This window comes from Equus przewalskii, chromosome 5 (assembly GCF_037783145.1).
Source record: "Equus przewalskii isolate Varuska chromosome 5, EquPr2, whole genome shotgun sequence".
Classification (NCBI taxonomy): domain Eukaryota; kingdom Metazoa; phylum Chordata; class Mammalia; order Perissodactyla; family Equidae; genus Equus; species Equus przewalskii.
Window position 1 is genome coordinate 86481878 of NC_091835.1, and position 17656 is coordinate 86499533.

General features: G+C 46.8%; 1 protein-coding gene across 5 annotated transcripts in view; it reads right to left on the reverse strand.

Moving 5' to 3' along the window:
- Positions 1 to 1666: 1666 nt before the first annotated feature.
- TSPAN8 (tetraspanin 8) overlaps positions 1667 to 17656 on the reverse strand; it is a 52846-nt gene continuing 36856 nt past the window's right edge. For all 5 annotated transcript variants that reach the window (XM_070619691.1, XM_070619694.1, XM_070619692.1 and 2 more), the window contains 6 exons: positions 15267 to 15404; positions 13791 to 13865; positions 13601 to 13708; positions 9672 to 9806; positions 6324 to 6407; positions 1667 to 1954 (listed from right to left, as the gene is read on the reverse strand). In XM_070619691.1, coding sequence (XP_070475792.1) covers positions 1901 to 1954; positions 6324 to 6407; positions 9672 to 9806; positions 13601 to 13708; positions 13791 to 13865; positions 15267 to 15404 — 594 coding nt within the window. In that variant the 3' untranslated portion in view covers positions 1667 to 1900. The remainder of the gene's footprint in view (positions 1955 to 6323; positions 6408 to 9671; positions 9807 to 13600; positions 13709 to 13790; positions 13866 to 15266; positions 15405 to 17656) is intronic.

Genomic DNA, 17656 nt, shown 5'->3' on the forward strand with positions numbered 1-17656 from the left:
ATAAATCTAAGTGTAGTTCTTAGCTACAGTTTACTGAGTGCCCAATATGCTCCAAGCCCTGTGGCAGGTACTGGACCATGAAGACAAGACACGATCGATGTCTTCGAGGAGTCCCAGTGTATGAACAGGCAATTATGATAAAATAGGGCAGGCTTAGTAATAGACATCCCACAGGAAAGCCAAACACAGCAGGACCCGTGACCAGGGCCTGGGGGAAAATCGTCTGCCCATAGTGTCTGCCCACATTATCTACCCCATAAGGACATGGTGAGAAGAAACGAGATAAGAAAGCACAGTTTCTGGTAGAGCTCCTAGGAGAAAGATAGACGTCTTTATCATTAACAGAGGAGCTAGAATGGGGGTGCCCAACTAGCCCAGGGCCCCCGTGTTCCCGCTCCTTGCCCCCCTGATACACTGGGTGATAACTGCTTGCCTTCCTTATCCTACTCCTCAGAGGCTGAGTCTACCCTACTCTCTAGAAGGAGTGTGGACCAGTACAACCACTTCAGAAAATTACTTGACAGAATCTATTAGATCTAAATGTTGTCTACAAAGCAACGCACCCCTCCCTGTCCACCCAGAAACGAGAACCTGCAGGAGCCAAAAGACGTCAGAGGGCGTTTCCAGCAGCTTTGTTCAAACTCGCGCCAAACTGGAGGCACAGCCCGAGCCCACCAACAGGAGGGTGGACATGCGCTCCGTGCTGTGTATTCACGGACAGTGGATCTCACGCGCGACGAGAATGAGCTACATTGCAACAATGCAGAAGCATCTCCCAAACAGAATGTTGAGCAAAACAAGCCACAGCTTACTTACTGTTCCCTTTATGGAAAGTTCCAGAACAGGCCAAACGAATCTATGGTCATAGAAGTCAGAAGAGCGGCTACCTCTGGGGAGGTCTTTGCTGAGAAGGGCAGTGGTGTACTGGTAATGTTTAACAACCAACTCTCAAAGAAGCAAAACCCCCTGATTTATAGCGTTTGCCACTGTCTGTGGTGTGAATACTCCCGCCAACGTGGATTTCAAGCCACAACGTGACGTCACTGAGCGCAGTTAGCCGGGATGAGATGCGCATGTGTGCGGCCCACCCTGGCGAGTTGCTGCAGCTCTGCACGCGCTGGGAGGTGACACGCAGGGCGTTCTCGTGCGCTGGAAACATTCCATGTCTCCATCTGCATGGCACTCACACAGGCGTACACTCAAGATTTGTTCACTTTATTGTGTGTAATTGTACCTCAGTAGCAAGTAAAATGTAAAAATGTCTGTAAGACCTAGAAAGACAAAAGCAGTTACATTATGTCCCAGAGGAAGACCCAGAGGGGTACCAGAGCCTCAGTGGCTGGAAAGACAGCACCCAGATTTTCTCGTGCCCACAGCAGAGAGAGAAAGGAGAGACCATGAGAAGATTCTGGTACAGACATAAAGGAGATGGTGGCTCTTTTATCTGGGCCACTCTGAACCTTTCAACTTGAGACTTAATCCGCTCTCAGCAGTGATGGCTGATACACCACACAACAGACAGCGCTGCTCCCGAAAGCTCAGATTCATGCCCGACAAAGCACGGCCCTGTCACCTGGGGATGAGGTCACCCCACTGGGCGGCTCCAGACGGACGTTTCGAGCACACCAACACCTGAACGCAATGATCAGACATGAAAAAGCACCGATGTAAACAATGTTAGTTTTATTTTGAGTAAAAATGCACATTCGTGTCATTTTCCTTGTGTCATTCGAATCTTAAATCTGTTCACTATGTCTGGAAGATATCTGTGGTCCAGCGAAATGAGGCGTTTTAATAGGACAGCTGCTCCTGACATATACAGCTCTCAAATATTTAGTCACAAAGCCAAAGCAAGACTTTAAAGCAGTTTGACTGATGGGAGCTTGACACATCCCTGGGTTCACTTGTTCCCGATCTGGCAGTACAAGACCATGGAAAATATCAGACCAAGTATCTGGAAAATAAAATCACAGGATTAGTGTGGAATTTAAGGGGAAACGCTGGGACATGATAAATAGATAGAAAGAACATTCTATGTGATGAAAAGACTCTGAGAGCTCTGATCCTATTTTTCTAAACCATCTCTCTTCCTGGGAAATGAGACTCCAACGGGACAAAGAGCACTGAAAAAGCTCTGTGAGTACTTTCTGTTTTAATGAGGGTTTTCAGCTGCCAATCCACGTCTAACCCTGCCTACCGGACCGCGCGTGGTCGGCTGCCACCAGAGGACCCTGCCCTTCGAGCCATCCCTTCTGGGGCGTGCAGCCCTGCGGCTCTGGGGGGCCCAGACCTCTGGGGGCTGAATGTACCTGTTGGTTCCATAAAAGGGTTGCCACCATCTGGTTTAGATCATCTGCATAAAAGTCAAGGAATCCGGAATTTCTCTTGCCATATTTTTAGGCATTGCCAACAGAAATGAAGAAAAGTACATTTTTTTTCAAAGCTTCTAAATCTATGGGGAATAGCTGAATGCAGGAATTTCCTTTGAAATGAAAAATCACAGCTGAAACTCTGGGGCATAATTTCCGTCTCATTAAGTGCCTCTCCCAAGAATGAGGGACCCCAAAACTTGCCCCAGTTGGCTCTGCAGTCGTGCCCCGCATGCTGTGGTCCTGATGTGGAAATGACAGAAGGGCTGTGTGTGAGTCAGGGGGAAAGTTTGCTGCCCAGGCCCCCGTGAGGGGACAGGAGGATGAGGGGCCATGTACCCGAGTCATCGTCGCAATGGCCCCTCCCACACTGAGTCCTGCCTGCTCATTCTTTCCCGGAAATGCTTTTCAGGCGAGAACTACTGCCCTGTATTTCTTCCTTCTTAAAAAAAAGTCGATGCCAATTCTCTGCAAAAGTAGTGATTTCATTCAGACTCTTCTAAAAGTCAGGACTGAAATTGTCTTTTTGCCTTAAGTCTGGGCGACAAGTACCAAGAAAGAATCAAGAAAATGGGCAAAGTACTGGGACCAGGCAACTACTCTCTTCCACGGCCCCCTTGAAACAGACTCCCCCGCCTGTCAGCAGGCCAGACAGCTAATGTCCCACTTTCTTGCCTTTCTCTGCCTCTGAAAAGAAATTTTATCATTGTTCATAAAAATAGCAAATAATTCAAAGAGATTCACCACATAGCGATGCCAAAACTCAGGATAAACTTACTGAGTCATGTGCATGAGCTCCCACAATCTGAGGCAGCCTGAAAAATGTAAAGTTTTGGGGCCAGCCCAGTGGCGCAGCAGTTAAGCGTGCACGTTCCGCTTTGGCGGCCTGGGGTTCGCTGCTTTGGATCCCTGGTGCGGACATGGCAACGCTTGGCAAGCCATGCTGTGGTAGGCGTGCCACATATAAAGTACAGCAAGATGGGCACGGATGTTAGCTCAGGGCCAGTCTTCCTCAGAAAAAAGTGGAGGATTGGCAGATGTTAGCTCAGGACTAATCTTCCTCAAAAAAGAAAAAGAAGTAAAATGATCACCTTTCTCTTTTATCTGCTCTATTCCGGGACCTCCCATCGGGATGAGTTTTGTCCTACAAAGTGATGACTGCCAGTGTCAAGGGCTTTTTTTCTTAATTAAAGTGAGGAGAGAAAGTGCTGGTCATTTTTTTGTGCTTGTAATTTGCTGTAATCAAATAAGGAGAAAGATGATAGTCTAGATAATTAACTCAGAATAATGAGAATTCCGATGTCTCTAGATAAAATTTTCTTAGAAAAATAAAGCATTCTACATAGATTCCCAGCATCCCGTCAGAGGAGAATCCCACAGGACGTGGTCTTAGCAGAGCCTGGAAAACAACCCTGGGCCCGTCGGGGCCTCACTCAGATGCACCACCGCCAGAGGCCACGTGTCGGAGCGTGGGTTTTTCATTTGGTGTTTTTCTATGGAGATAGTTTGAATGTATTTTCCGCAGGGAGCTATTTGCTCTGTTTCCTTCCTGAAAATATTTACTGCAGGGGTTTTCTCTCCAGGCACCTTCGTGTCTTCTTGAATCTGAACTTGGTAAGCGGAGCGGGTTGCTGCCTGTGTGTTAGGCGGCTGCACTCATGCCTGCGTCTACTGGATACATTTCATAGACTGGCTACCAGGAGACAGCTTTCTAAGCTCCGTTTTGAATAAAAAGAGAGGAACACCAAAGGATGCTTTTCCCTTCAAATCCTAGAGGGAGGGCAGGTTTTAGACTGAGGAAGTGAAAAGAAAGTTTCAAATAGTTCTTTGAACCAACTATATCATATCTACCCACAGTCTAGAAATCGCTCTTAATTTAACCAACGTAACTCAAAAAACAGTTATATTTTATGATATTATCATATAAATTACATTCCTATAAATTAATCAACAGAAGCTTTTTATTAAGGTATTTCCCTATACACATCTTTAGAACGACCAATAAAATATCTAAATATGTAACAAACACATGGAGCATACCAATTTCTTTCTTTCTTTTTTATTTGAGGAAGATTAGCCCTGAGCTAACTGCTGCCAATCCTCCTCTTTCTGCTGAGGAAGACTGGCCCTGAGCTAACATCCGTGCCCCCATCTTCCTCTACTTTTATGTGGGACGCCTACCACAGCATGGCTTGACAAGCAGTGCCATGTCCGCACCTGGCATCTGAACCCGCCAATCCCAGGCCTCAAAAGTGGAGCGCACGAACTTAACTGCTCCACCACAGGGCCGGCCCCCACACCAATTTCATAAAATGCTGCAATGCTATTCCTCTTGAAATCTCATTTTCCACTACACATACTTGGATGCTTGGCAACGCCTTTGGCTCTGACAGAGGAGACCCCAATCTTCCCAGGGGATTCCATCCTTGTTTTCTCTGGCTTTGCTTTTGAGAAGCTTCTTAGAAGCATCTGTGAGTTGTGGGCGGTCACAGTCAGCTGTGTGGGTTTGAGTCTAACGTGGAATTTGACACTTACATCGATCTCCTCATTTGAAGCCTGCTTTTCAATCATTCGTCTAAAGGCTACTCTGCCAACATACGTGTGTGTGTGTGTGTGTGTGAGTTTATGTTTATAAACGTCTGAGTGGACGTGTGGGATTCCTCTCTCACCTCTACAGCCACTAGTTTGTATTTCTAAATTAGCGTGAACCCAGAATACAGAGCAGAGAAACGAAGGACATTTACAAAAGGCAGAATCGAGAGAATCGGATGAACTGTGCAGCACCCCTGGGCTCTGGTCATAAACAGCCACGTGTCAGAGGACGCTGCATCTTTAGACTATTCATTTGGGCTACAAGGAACCGACACTCAGCAGCCCGCTTGCTGCTGGCTGTCCCCACCCTCCCTCTAATGGTTGCTGCGAAATTGCACCAGGAACCCAGATGACGGCTGAGAACACTAAAGTGCTCAGGGCCGGCTAAGATTCCTCTCTGGCCGCAGTGTGGCACTCGCAGGAGGGGCAGCACCAGAACGCCAGGGAGCGAGGCGCGAACGTGGAGCTGACCAGCCAGCCCTCGGAGGCGCTGACCAGAGACGCCTCACACGTGGGGGATCCTTGCCAACCCCCCGAAATGGGATCTGAGTGAATTTGACTCACTTGCTCTCTAAATTAACCAAGATCTGGGACCATTCCAAAAATGCTTGTCTGAAGACTCTTATTTTATCTTTTTGGCAAAGAATTTTAGGCCACGTAAAAAATATCCTTCAGGTTCCTAAAAAAATTCATGCCAACATATAAAACTCCATACAGGATTGTTTTTCAACATCAGTAATCAAATTGATGAGCGTAAACGCATAAGCCTTGAGCTTCCCTAAAATCTTCTCCAAGCGAGTCCGTATCCTGACAGCAAGGAATCAGTCAACTCTCCCTCGTTCCTGGAACCTGCTGGATTTCTCTAGAATGGAATAGCGGGAAGACAGCTCCCATACTCCTGCATGCGGACTTTATTTTCTGTTTCAAAATCGGAAAGGGAGATAAAAGGGTGAAGGTTGTGTCCAGGCTTGTTTGGTGCTATTTCTTCCAAATCAGGAAACTTTACCTCTCATGCTGGTTTTCAGTGGGAAAGGCTATCTGGGACTAAGAACTGTGTGGAAATTAATTCCATTTTTGTTTCCCAGTAGAGAGATCGTTCAGAAGTAACAGCCTCAGCCCTGCTCAGTTCATACAACTGTAACCCCCTCCCCAGACTCAGGCGAATAGGGGTTTCTGGGTGCAGATATGGGGGTGCTGGGTGCAGACTGGGGTGTTGAGAGCAGATATGGGGGTCCTGGGTCCCTGGTGCTTTCCTGAAGCACTCAGCTTTTATTTGGCTCACCATAAATATTTGCTAGAAGAATTAATGAACCAACGAGGAAACGAATGAAGAGTCAATAATGCAAGTCATTAGTACTGTACCTCAATAACTGCCAGTCCAAACGCTATTCCAATAACCACGAGAATATGTTTTGCAACTAAGTCTTTTATCAAAGAAATGCATGGCTGTTAAGAGAACAAAACATAAAAGGTTATCCTTAATCAAGTTTTTACCTTATTCTAATGAATTTTTTTCCATTGGGTTGACTTTGTACATTGCTCCCTAGGAACACGCTCAGCAAAAAGGAATTCGGTTATTCCCACCACTGCGTGCTCCTCCCCCAAAAAAGTTGTAATTGTTGCAGTTTGTTTATATATTAGAAAGCATTTGAGGAGCAAAATTTTGCTTCAGCTACCTAATTGCTGAATGTAGGGATCTTTAGCTATAAATAAGAATTTTATCCTGACTTGTGGTTGTTCATTTCAGTTAGCACCCTGTGTGTTATGTACGTCTATAATCTGCAGCAGAGAGTTCCCTGGCTGGGTCTCCAGCTAATTGTATCTCAAGTTTTCATTTTTAAAACAAGGTTTTTCTAAAATCCCTTAATAATATTTATCAGGGTTATTTTTACCTTAAAAAGAAAAACACATTATGTCCACGATTATGCCCGTACTTTACAGAGAACTTAGAAAGCTTCCTCTCTGACACAGTTTTTGAAATTTATCCAAACCAGCATGCAATTCCAAGCTTCAAACTTTTCAGACCAGACTTAAAAACTCTAACAATTGTCAATTATTTGAATAATTCAAAAATGGAAAAATACTTCACAGTGTAATAGTGGTATAGTCTATATTGCCAGAAAATAGATCATTCTTATGAGAGTCTTACATGCACAAAGGGTCAACTAAATATTGCTGTTTTGTTCCATAAAATACGAGTTCTCCCCAAGGCTGAGAGCGACAGCTTTCTCCCCCTCACTCCTGAGCGCCGAGTCTCTCCACTCTCATCTGATCCCACGGGGTGGACGTTCCAGGAAATTACGTCAATCGGGTGAAGCGTGAGATTAATGCTCACGTGTACTCAGTCACAGTCAGTATATTTGAGAAGTTTTCTGGCCCCGTCCCCTCCAGATAACCAGGTTATCTTGGCAAAAGGGGGGGGGAAGGAATGTAAATTATGGCCATTCCTGATTTTTAATTTTTCCAGACTTCTTGCAAATGACACAGGGCAAATGGAAGTATTTTATGAATTTATAACCTTCCTTTTGCGATACTCGTGTCTCTATCAGCCTATCTTCAGCTGATCTGTGTGTGAATTTAGAGGGAATTTCTCTTATTTTTTAGGATAATGCTGGGGCTTTTCAAAATCTATCCTGAGGAAAACCTCTTTAAGTTGAATCTTTCACAGGAGGCAGCAATCTGCAGTTGAATTCACCAGTCTCCTCCTCCTCCTGAGTGGAAATCACCTTCATTTGCCCCATATCATTTCCCCTCTTCCTTGTAGAGACTGTGTCTAAAGTTAGGTGGGCAGGAGGGGAGCAGGGAGGAATATGAAAGGTGAGAATAAGACTTTTTAGAGATGTTATTTTGACAGTGAAAACACGCGATAGCTCAGTCGGGAGAAAACTTCCCCGTTGAGTTACTTTAAATGCCAGTAACAGCAACGCCCTCAGGACTCAGTCTCCATAGGATTCTGGTAAAGGACATGACAGTCAGCAGGAGAGAGGATCCCGAGACCCCTCCTGTTTCCTGATACGTGATTAACCTCAGCCGCCATTAGTAACCAAAGCAAGAGTGAGAACAGCCTTCAGGAATTACAGAAATTAGTTTACCGAATCCTAGCAGCCTTTGTGGAGCTCTCTCCCAAGGAGACTGTAATCTCCTCGAGGTCCAGAAGCTTGAATGATTCCAGCCAGGGTCTGTCTGACACACAGCTGGCCCTGAAGGATAACGGTGTGGGGGACTGGAATTGGCCGCCCCAAGATACATCTCTTTGGCATGAGGATTATTTTTGGCTGGTTACTTTTAAAAATTGCAGACATGAGAGAAACTCTGAACAGTAATATGTACTTACCCTTTGTTAAGAGACATTTACATTGTAAAGGAAATCTCCATCTGTAAAGGTGTCTCTCTCTCTGCACCAGGAAGAAGGGGGATGACCTTATCTCTAGAAATTCTCATCAGTGTGGAAGGCAAGGACTTAAATCTGCATAATAACCTGACTCTCGTTTACTGTACTTGTCTGGTAACCTCTCGTAACTGACTCCCCCCACCCCAACATCCTCCTTTGCAGCTGAAGAGGGTATTTAAGGTGGGGGCTTCAGCCATTTTGGCGAGTTGCCCAGGTTGCCTGAGCCTCTCCCATGTATACATGTTATAAAGCTTTGTTTAATTTTCTCCTGTTGTTCTCTCTCATGGGAATTTAATTCCTTCTCCAGCCAGAAGGACCCAGAGTGGGTAGAGGAGATGTCTTCCTCCCCTACCACGGCAAGTAACGGGACATGGAGATCAGTGTCTGTTTGGTAAACACTCCTTCCGGCAGAAGGAGCAAATGTGTGGAGCCCTGTGCTGAGGACCAGCTGTCAGGTCCTCCAGGAAGCCATACCTCGAAGCCGGGACACTGCATTAGATGGTCCCCTACCTCCTTGTGCCCCCCCTTTCCAAGAAACACCCAGGCTTCATTGGACCAAAGTTGCCTGATTATCTTTCTCTCCTTCCTGTTTACACTTCAGCCCTGTGCATGCAGGCGTCGCGCCGTCCAGAAATGGACTGCCAGTGGCTGCAGGAGGCCTGGTGTGTGGGAGGCGGTCAGTCCATATTTGATGAATTAACAATAATAAGAAATACGACCTCCACAAGTGACATAAGTATGGCATCTCCAGCACGTACAAGATAATCCCAGCTCTTCTACCTGACTTTAAACGTCTGGGTTCGCGCCGTCTCAACCGCAGCAATAATTTGGTAGATTGGTAGGTACACATAACATCCAGAGCCCAAACCCCCAGGCCAAGTACTTTCCTCCCACCCATACAGTTACCTGAAAAAAGGGGACTTCTCACAAAAAAAGAAAACTTTGCTGTGACAATATAGATTTCTAGAACTTAAGTTACAATAGGAAAAATAGAAGATAATAATGACTAAAGTCACCAGAGAGAGGCCAAAATAAGCTTTCATCTGCTAGTTTGTCCTTTGCTCCCCCTGAGGTGGAATGTTTCTTTGATCTGTTACCATTGAGTTTAAATGATGCGAGACTCACAGAAGAAATGAAATGCTTCCTTTTTCTATATCTGCTTTTATCTTTAAATAAAGATTTCTTTTTTATTTCGGAAATTCCTGGGACTTTATGTCATGATTCCCGTTGGAAGTGCTGCAATCTAATTTTTTGTAGAGACTTTCAGTGTGAAAAGTTAACAGAACTACTTACTGTGGCAAATTTGACTTAGTTCTCACCTGTTTGTAAACGCTTTTATTATCATAAGTTGTACAAGATGAACCTGATGTGTCTGTACATTCACAGGACTTGTAATGTTGTTGAAAATTACTTCCCCAGTCAGCAGCGCCATTGACCAATCCACAGCATTTAAACTGTTTGATGAAAAGTAGATATGAAAAGGTATCACTAAAGAAGATAAAAACATTGTCAACACATTCACTCATATTCTTCTGAAACCACTATTAAGAAGTTTTTATACTAAAATATCGTGTAAATCTCTTCACCCACCTCTCTGAAGGTAGAAGCAAAAATGAAGGAATCGTCCATTTTGTTCTTAATATTGATGAAGGAAAATAGGGTTGCAGATGCAAAAGTGTGAGGAACTTGGCGAGAAGATAAAAAACTTACCTGCCAGTTTTTAATGACAAAAGAGAGGGCAGAATCCAATCTACGTATCCTAGATCCTAGGAAAGAAGCTTCCAAAGAGTTCATGACACAGAGTCATGGTCTCTTCGAAGAACTTTTGCTCAAAAGAGATGAGAGGCTTAAAAAATGAAAATTCCATCTCATGATCTTTGATGACTTTTGGAAGAGACGGAGAAGAGGGTTCGAGGCATCTCAGGGGCAAAGAAGATGCTTAGTGGGCCCCCGTGAGATTGACTTTTACCTGGACAGCTGCAAAATGGGGGAAGGGGTGCAAATGAGGATGAAACTCTTGAATAACGTCAGGAAGGGGCCAGAATAAACGGAAATATGGGGAAACACTACAGGAACTTGTGGTCATGTTTGGGGAAGAAAAACAAGGAAGTGTTAAGACCAGCGACTCAGGGTAGATGGCACGTAATATTATTAGACGAAAGAGAGAAGCAGTTATGCCTCATCATGTCCTATTTTCTCCATTAGGGAGAAAACTCGTCATGCAGAAGGGTAGGAAAAAAATTGCTGATGAGAATAGAACCAAGACGGGGTGGTTTTCCAGCCTCAGACGCATTCGCATGCCAGGACAGCAAAAGGACCTCCCCATACTGGCTGGGTGACCGTGTTACCCACATCACCGAAACCTCTCTGTGCCACCGTTTCTTCATCTGTAAGACACAGATAATAGTAGTTGCTAATGATAGGCTCTAACTCGTAGATTTGCTGTAAAGATAAAAATGAGAAAACCCATGTGAAGCTATGCGGTGCTCACCCGGCACCTGGCTTGCAGAAAGCGCTCACTACAAGTCAGCTGTTACGTTGTTGCTTTTGTTTTGTGGCAGTTCTCGTTTCCATTGTGCTCTCACGTGAACGTGGTCTGTTCAACGTGGACATCAATGATTTAGATAAAGATGTGAAACTCTCATCAGCTCTGCAGTTGCTATGGAGGTGGGAGTGGTGACCGATATACTGGAGAACAGAATTGACTTCCAGAGACAGTTCACACATGGACTCAAACCAACGAGTTCAACTGAGGTGGACATAAAGTCTTGCACTTTGGCTGGGAGACTTAATTGCACAAACATATGACTCACTAGACATTCATAGGACACACAGCTGGAAGTTTCCGCTGGTCCCAAGGTCAATCAATATTAGCAAAGAGGGAAATCTTGAAACAACTACTTTCCTTTCCACGGTAAGCATGACTAATTGCTCTCTCTTTCTGATTAAATAATCTTGAATAGTATTGATGCAGACACTCCAGACCAGAAAGAACATAAGTCCCACTCTATGCACGCACAGATCAGTCCACACTGGAGTGCAATATAGCTTGGGGTTCCTTCGGGAAGCACAGACATCCTTACAGAGACGGAGTGGGAGGCAAAGGGGCTAAACGTGGCCTGATACCTGTCACCAGGTGAGAAGTGGGAGCAGCTGGGGAGGAGGCTGGTCAGGACTGCTGAAAGTGTTATATCAGCAGATGAACAAGGCTCAGAGCAGTGACCTCTGGACAAATAGTCACCCCGCGAATTCCAGAGGGGCACACTCTGAGAGAAAGCCACGTAGTATCTACAAGCTCTGTCCGTGTGGGGTGGGCCCCCGGTCACCCAGCCAGGGTCCGAGGTAGGAGTCTTTCTCCAAAGACACATGACTAAAAAAACAAAGCCCTGGTGGATAAGAAAAGAAACGACTCAGAACTGACCATAAAAAAGGCCTATAGTCCTAGGAACACAGAGAGCTTCAGACACAGGATTTGTGTGTGAGAACGGAAGGAATTAGGACTTGTGCTACGACCACAGAACATGTAGACCCTGTGGTCGGCATCGAGACCTGGGAAACAGGGACAACACGCAGCAAGTGTGACTCAGGACCCAGGCCAGAGACCCAGTGGTCACCTGTCGTGTGCTTGGTCCCTGGTGGGGAGGACCAAGGATGCTCAGTCCCCCAGCAGAGGAAGTGAGCTGTGTAAATTCCTCCTGCGTTAAACCTGGGTTAATCTGGGCTCTAGAGGGGGGAATGACTGTGGAGGGGAGAGTCAGAGGCTGCCGCTGTCGGGGGCTGGGGCAGCACAACCCGGGCAGTAACACGGGGACTGATGTACTGGGCTTCCGCTCTTGGAAACGACACTTTAAGCAGAAATGTTACAAGCGGGAGTCTATCCAAATGGGAACTGGGGAACGCTCTGGTAAAAATGTCGTCTGATCAATAGCTCAAGAAACCAAGGATGCTTCCACTTGAAAAACAAAGCTTTTATCAGTCACATGGTAGCCATTTTCAAAGAAAAAGTTGGAATGTGCAGAAGCATCAGTAGATTTTCTTTTTCCTCGGAAACTCCAGAAAGAAGAAGTAGGACTAAATGATGCGCATTCTTGGGAGGCAGATTTTGTTTCAAACTAGGAAAGAACACACTGATCATCAGACTTGGGTATAAATGGGATGGGGTGGGCAAAGATTGGTAAACTTTCAGCTCTTCAGTATTTAGTCAGAGGGTGGATGCACATGAAGGTAAAATACTTCAATCAACGAGAAGTCTGGTTAAACGTCGTGAAACCCAGCTCTCCTCTAGGATTCTGGGAATTTCTATGACACATGTGGAATGAACGCTCCATGCAGTCACTGTGATGGGAATTCCGAGCTGAGAAGGTGTGGTGGGGAGGAGTTTCACAGTGAGTAATATCTGAGGCAAGCTTCAAAGAATGTGATGTATTTGGAGAGAGAGAGACAAGTAGTAAGTACACTGCAAGGGCGGGGATGGTGCAGAGACAGGAAGGCAGACTTGCTAAGGGCCCCTGGCCTGCCCGGCATGCTCCTTGGGGAGCAGTCTTCAGCAGGGCTCAGAGACGGGGCAGGAGCCAGACTGGGTACACCTCCAATGCCTCCCAAGGTTTTACTTTACCCAAAAGAGAGCGAAGCAGCCAAAATAAACAAATGAATAAATAAATAAGGGAGGAGTGAGAGTACTGATTAGAAAGAATTAACTAGTCAGACAGATCTGGGTTCAGATTCCAACCCCGTCACTTGTTGGCTGTCAGACTTCTCTAAGCCCTAATTTCATCTGTCAAATAGGGACGATGAGATGAGCTGCGTTACCATCTCGCAGAGTTGTGGCGAGAATTTGGTGAACTCTGAGCGTGAAGCCTGGCGCGTGGTGAGTGGCAGGCCTGTCAGCTCTAATTATTTCACAAGAGGGGGGCAGGCACGCAGCCAGAGGGAGAGACAGAGACTCCTCAAACACCCCCTCCTTCGAAACGGCAAATAGTAAAGCAATTATTGACTTGGCCCAGTCGAGTAATCTGTCATAAACATATTTTCTTAATCTCTGTCATTCTAAACTGCTTCAGAACTTTGAAGTAAGCTGGAAAAGAATTAGAAATATTCTTGGATTTTTCTTATTGCATGGTGACGGAATAATCAGTCAAAATCTGCAAAATGGACACATCTTTCAACCTTTAAAGAATACACCTGTTAAAAATTAAGTCAACACAGAAGCGCTATGTCCAACTCCCCAAATGACCACAGTTCTAATTACCTCTTCCTGAAATTCACTCAGAGCTTCCTGGAAGGATTTCCCACTTTCATCTGCTGTGCTCAGAAGCTTCACGTTATCATAGAGGGTCTCATTCAGAATGCGCTGAGTCTGGAAATTGAAAAGTATTGTGAAATTATTCATGCCAGAAGGTAGCATTTCCAAAGTTGTCAAATGTCATGTGTGTACACACCTGAGACTTGAAAGCGGCCCCCAGGATGCCGGCTGCCACCTGGAGAAGCAGGATCAGAAGCAGGCCTATGAAGAACTGAGAGGAGAAGGGGCGTCTGTTTTACATTCCTGTGTGATCAGCAACGTCCAGGGACATTCGGGCAGGAGCTTCTCTCGGCAGTGGGGACCCAGTCACAGCTGGGCTGTTAACCACACTCTTCATTTATCCCACCCTTTGCCTCAAGAAGCAAATTTTGGGGCATCACTACTAAGAAATATTTGCTGCAAAGACTGATGAAGGAAAGTGATTAAAACGAGGATTTATTGCTGGGACTGTGGGCATTGGTGTGATGCTGAATGGAGGGAAGTTTGAACACTCAGATAACATTTCTCGAATATTATCTTTCTCCTTCTCCTTCTTCATCAAACATCAAAACAGCAACAGAACCGACTTCAAAACAACGTTCTAGAATCGCCTGGGGTCTTATCAATGTGGATTCCTGAAACCTGCCTCAGATCCGCTGAATCTAAGTTTGGAGAATATGGCCCACAAATTAGTTTTTTTTAACACAAGCTCCTCAAGTAATTAAATTCCCCAAGTTGCAGACGAGGCCTTGTCACTCAAGAAGCAGCCACCAGAGATGCTATTACAGTCCCGTTAAGACCATCTCCACCTCCCTGTCGTAAAGGGACAGTTAGAAATAGCTTCCCGGGGACTGACACCACTGAGTTCATCAGAGAAACGAGCTTAGACGAACTCTGACAAATCCTTATGTCTGCTTTATAGCTAATAAATACTTGAGGATTTATTCTCCTAATATTTCTCTATATCCACTGTTATTTTCTAATATATATGTTAAAAGTGAGTGTCTGTGGGCTGTCCGGACCCGATCCGCCCTCCATGGAGCTTCCTCAGTGACAGATCCGATTGTCTTGCTCCCTTACAGTTTCCTTAGCCTGGAGCAGGATTTGACCGCAGTCCACACTCCGATCCATCTCACGTCATTTCCGGAAGGCGGCCCCTGCCACCCTCTAGCCACACCCAAGGCCTCGAGTTCCCTGGACCCGCCAGCCTTGTCCTGCAGGAAGCTCGTCACAGCCTCACCCAGAGCAACACCGTATTCACTGCTGCTTCTGGCTTGAAAGTGCCCTCCTCTCTCTTCTCCGGCCGCCCGGCCGTAGCTGACTGTTTCCTTGTCTGTCTTCCCTCCTGGTTCTAAGTGTGTTAATGCCTACGTGTCGTTAGCACAACATCGGGCGCAGAGCAGGTATTCGGAAAGAGCGAATGAGTGAATGAATGAATGAATGACTAAACTTCGTCTTCTCTCAGGGTGTCCTCTAATCTAACTAAACACATTAGCTTCCACCATCAAACCGTCTGGACAGAAGTCAGAGTCGAGCCCCACCAGCCTGGGTGAGCCCCGTAGACAGAGGACGGGGCGGGAGGGGACCCCCAGGACCCTGCGGGCGGGCGCGGGGGTTTGTCTGGAGAGCTCACCAGGAGGAGCATGCAGCGGCTCTCCTTCATGGCGCCACAGCAGCCCAGGAAGCCCAGAACCATGATGACGGCGCCCACCGCGATCAAGATGTTCACAGCCACGTAGGGGTTAGCGTCAGAGTCCCCAGAGGTGAGGACCTGGAAATGAAAGAGCGGTTAGTGACAGCACACGCCTTTCCCGGGGTTTGCCACTCCACAAATGCCCGGCGGGTCCCGCTCTGCCCAGGCCCTGCTCCCGGACCTGGAGAAGCTCCGTGACCGGAGCAAGCAGAGCCCCGCCCTCAAGGAGCTCCAGTTCCACTGAGGCCTCGCTTGTCTGAGGATGCGGCCAGCGTCTGATCTTCCTAAGCTGACAATTTGGATGTTGGAGGGAAGAAACGCAATAGGCTTTTAAAACACCAATTATTTAAAAAGCGTAGAAGGACAGGTACTTTCACCCATGAAAGTTTGCATATTTTGTGTTTTTTACCTAAGAGTGGCATTGTAAAGTATGTATTTTTGTGGCAATTTAATTATTTAAATTATAAAGCCAAGTTCCTCAAACTAATGGTAGACCCAACAATATGAATGAATCTCAAAAACACCGTGTCCAGCCAAACAAGCCGTATTTAAAAGGTGATGGGTCTATGACTCCATTTCTACGATGCTCGAGAACAAGCAAATCTAAGCCATCGCAGCAGGAATCATCGCAGACGCTGAGCAGTGGAGGAAGGAAAGAAGGGCTCGACTGCAAGGGAAAACGAGGCAGTTTTATGGGTTAATAAAAACGCTTTGTGTGTTGACTGTAATAGTGATTACACAGGTCTGTGCGTCTGCCAAAACCAACAAAAAAATTTAAACTAAGAAAATAAGTCTAGTTCCTGATATTCCGAATCAATTCTCTCTCCTTGTTTCCGGAAGGAATAGTCCACAGGGTTTTCCAGAAACTCTTTACTTTGCCTGACTGTGAAGTAATGGATGTTGGGGGAAGACCCCAGGGCCCTGTGATGGGTGGGCTACCCACATTCTTCCCCCCACACATTCTCGTCTTCGTCAGAACACCCAGCCCCAGGCGACCACTCGTCCTCAGAGGCGTCCAGGAGTAAATCACAACCGGAAAGTGGAACCAGGTATGCAGACATGAGGGCTGGCAGGAGCCCATCCTCCCCTGTGGCCTCTGTCTGGGGGCTCTCCCCAGGTTGACCACCAGTTCCCAGACTGGCTCAGAGACCCCACCTCCTGGAACCTGCTGCACAGCATGTAAGTCAGCTCCTTGACAGGAAATAAACACTACTACGCGTGATCTTTACGTTTTCAGAGACTTTTAAAATCAGCTCATAACCTAGAGAAAACCTTCAGGGGACAATCAGTAGGAAAGAATGTGCTAACGTTGTAAAGGCATTAAAACAAAGATCTATATTCAAGTCGCGTCCTTAGACACAGCAAGTTTCCAGCCCTGGCCAGTCAGCTAAGCCGGCTGGGCCGCGTCCCCCATTCATAAAGGGAACTGGGTCAGCCACCAAAGCCTCCTTTGTCTCTGAGAGTCCACGCTTACAGAGAATGTTTCAATTTGCATATTTAGAGAGCTCGGTTACGTCCTCGAGATTTTTGTTTGTTTTTCAGCTTTTTGTTGTCTGTCAAGATCAGAGCTAAGGAGTCAGTTTTGTTAATAAACAGGCGTGGCATCTGGGTCAAAACAGATCACGATGAAAAAGCAGCATCAGGAAACTGGCTCGACCCACACATCTGCCTCCCCGGCACGTTGTGGCGGTGCAGGCAGACCCCTCAGGCGTCCGGGAAGGCGGCCTCGCTGGCTGAGGTGTCAGGACTCCAGTCACAAGCCCAGATGCAGACAGAGCAGGTCAAGCGTCTGCGCGAGAGGCCAGGCTGGTGCGGCTGGCCCTCGTTCAGCAAGTGACGAAGCACCTCTGAGACTGATGTGGGCACAGACCCACCGCAACTGGCGGAAGGCAGTGTGCCGGGTGCCCGGGGGTCCCTGTCTCGCTACAGCCCACGCAGGGGCTGTTGTCACCCAGGGAAGGAGAGGAAATCTGAGCCCGGCGTTCGCTCCCGGAGAGGGGCGGCAGCGTGCTCCAAGCAGTCTCGGATGCCTGGTGTCTGTGTCCGTCTTGGCACAGGGAGAAATCCCAAAGGCAGAGGAGCGGCTGAGCCTGGGAGCAGAGGCTCAGGTCCCCTGCAGACCGTGAGGGGTCTCCTGGGACAGGACGAGGTGCTTGGCCTCCGTGCTGAGTTTATCGTGAGGGAGAAAGCGTCCCTCGGAGACACAGCACAGAGAGGCCGAAGATGTGCACAGAGCATCCCGGCAGCCTTCTTCCCTGTGTTTGTGCTCCTGCTGCCGCTCCTAAAGCTGCTGCCTGTTTTCCACCAGAAAAATCCAGCTCTCTGATCCT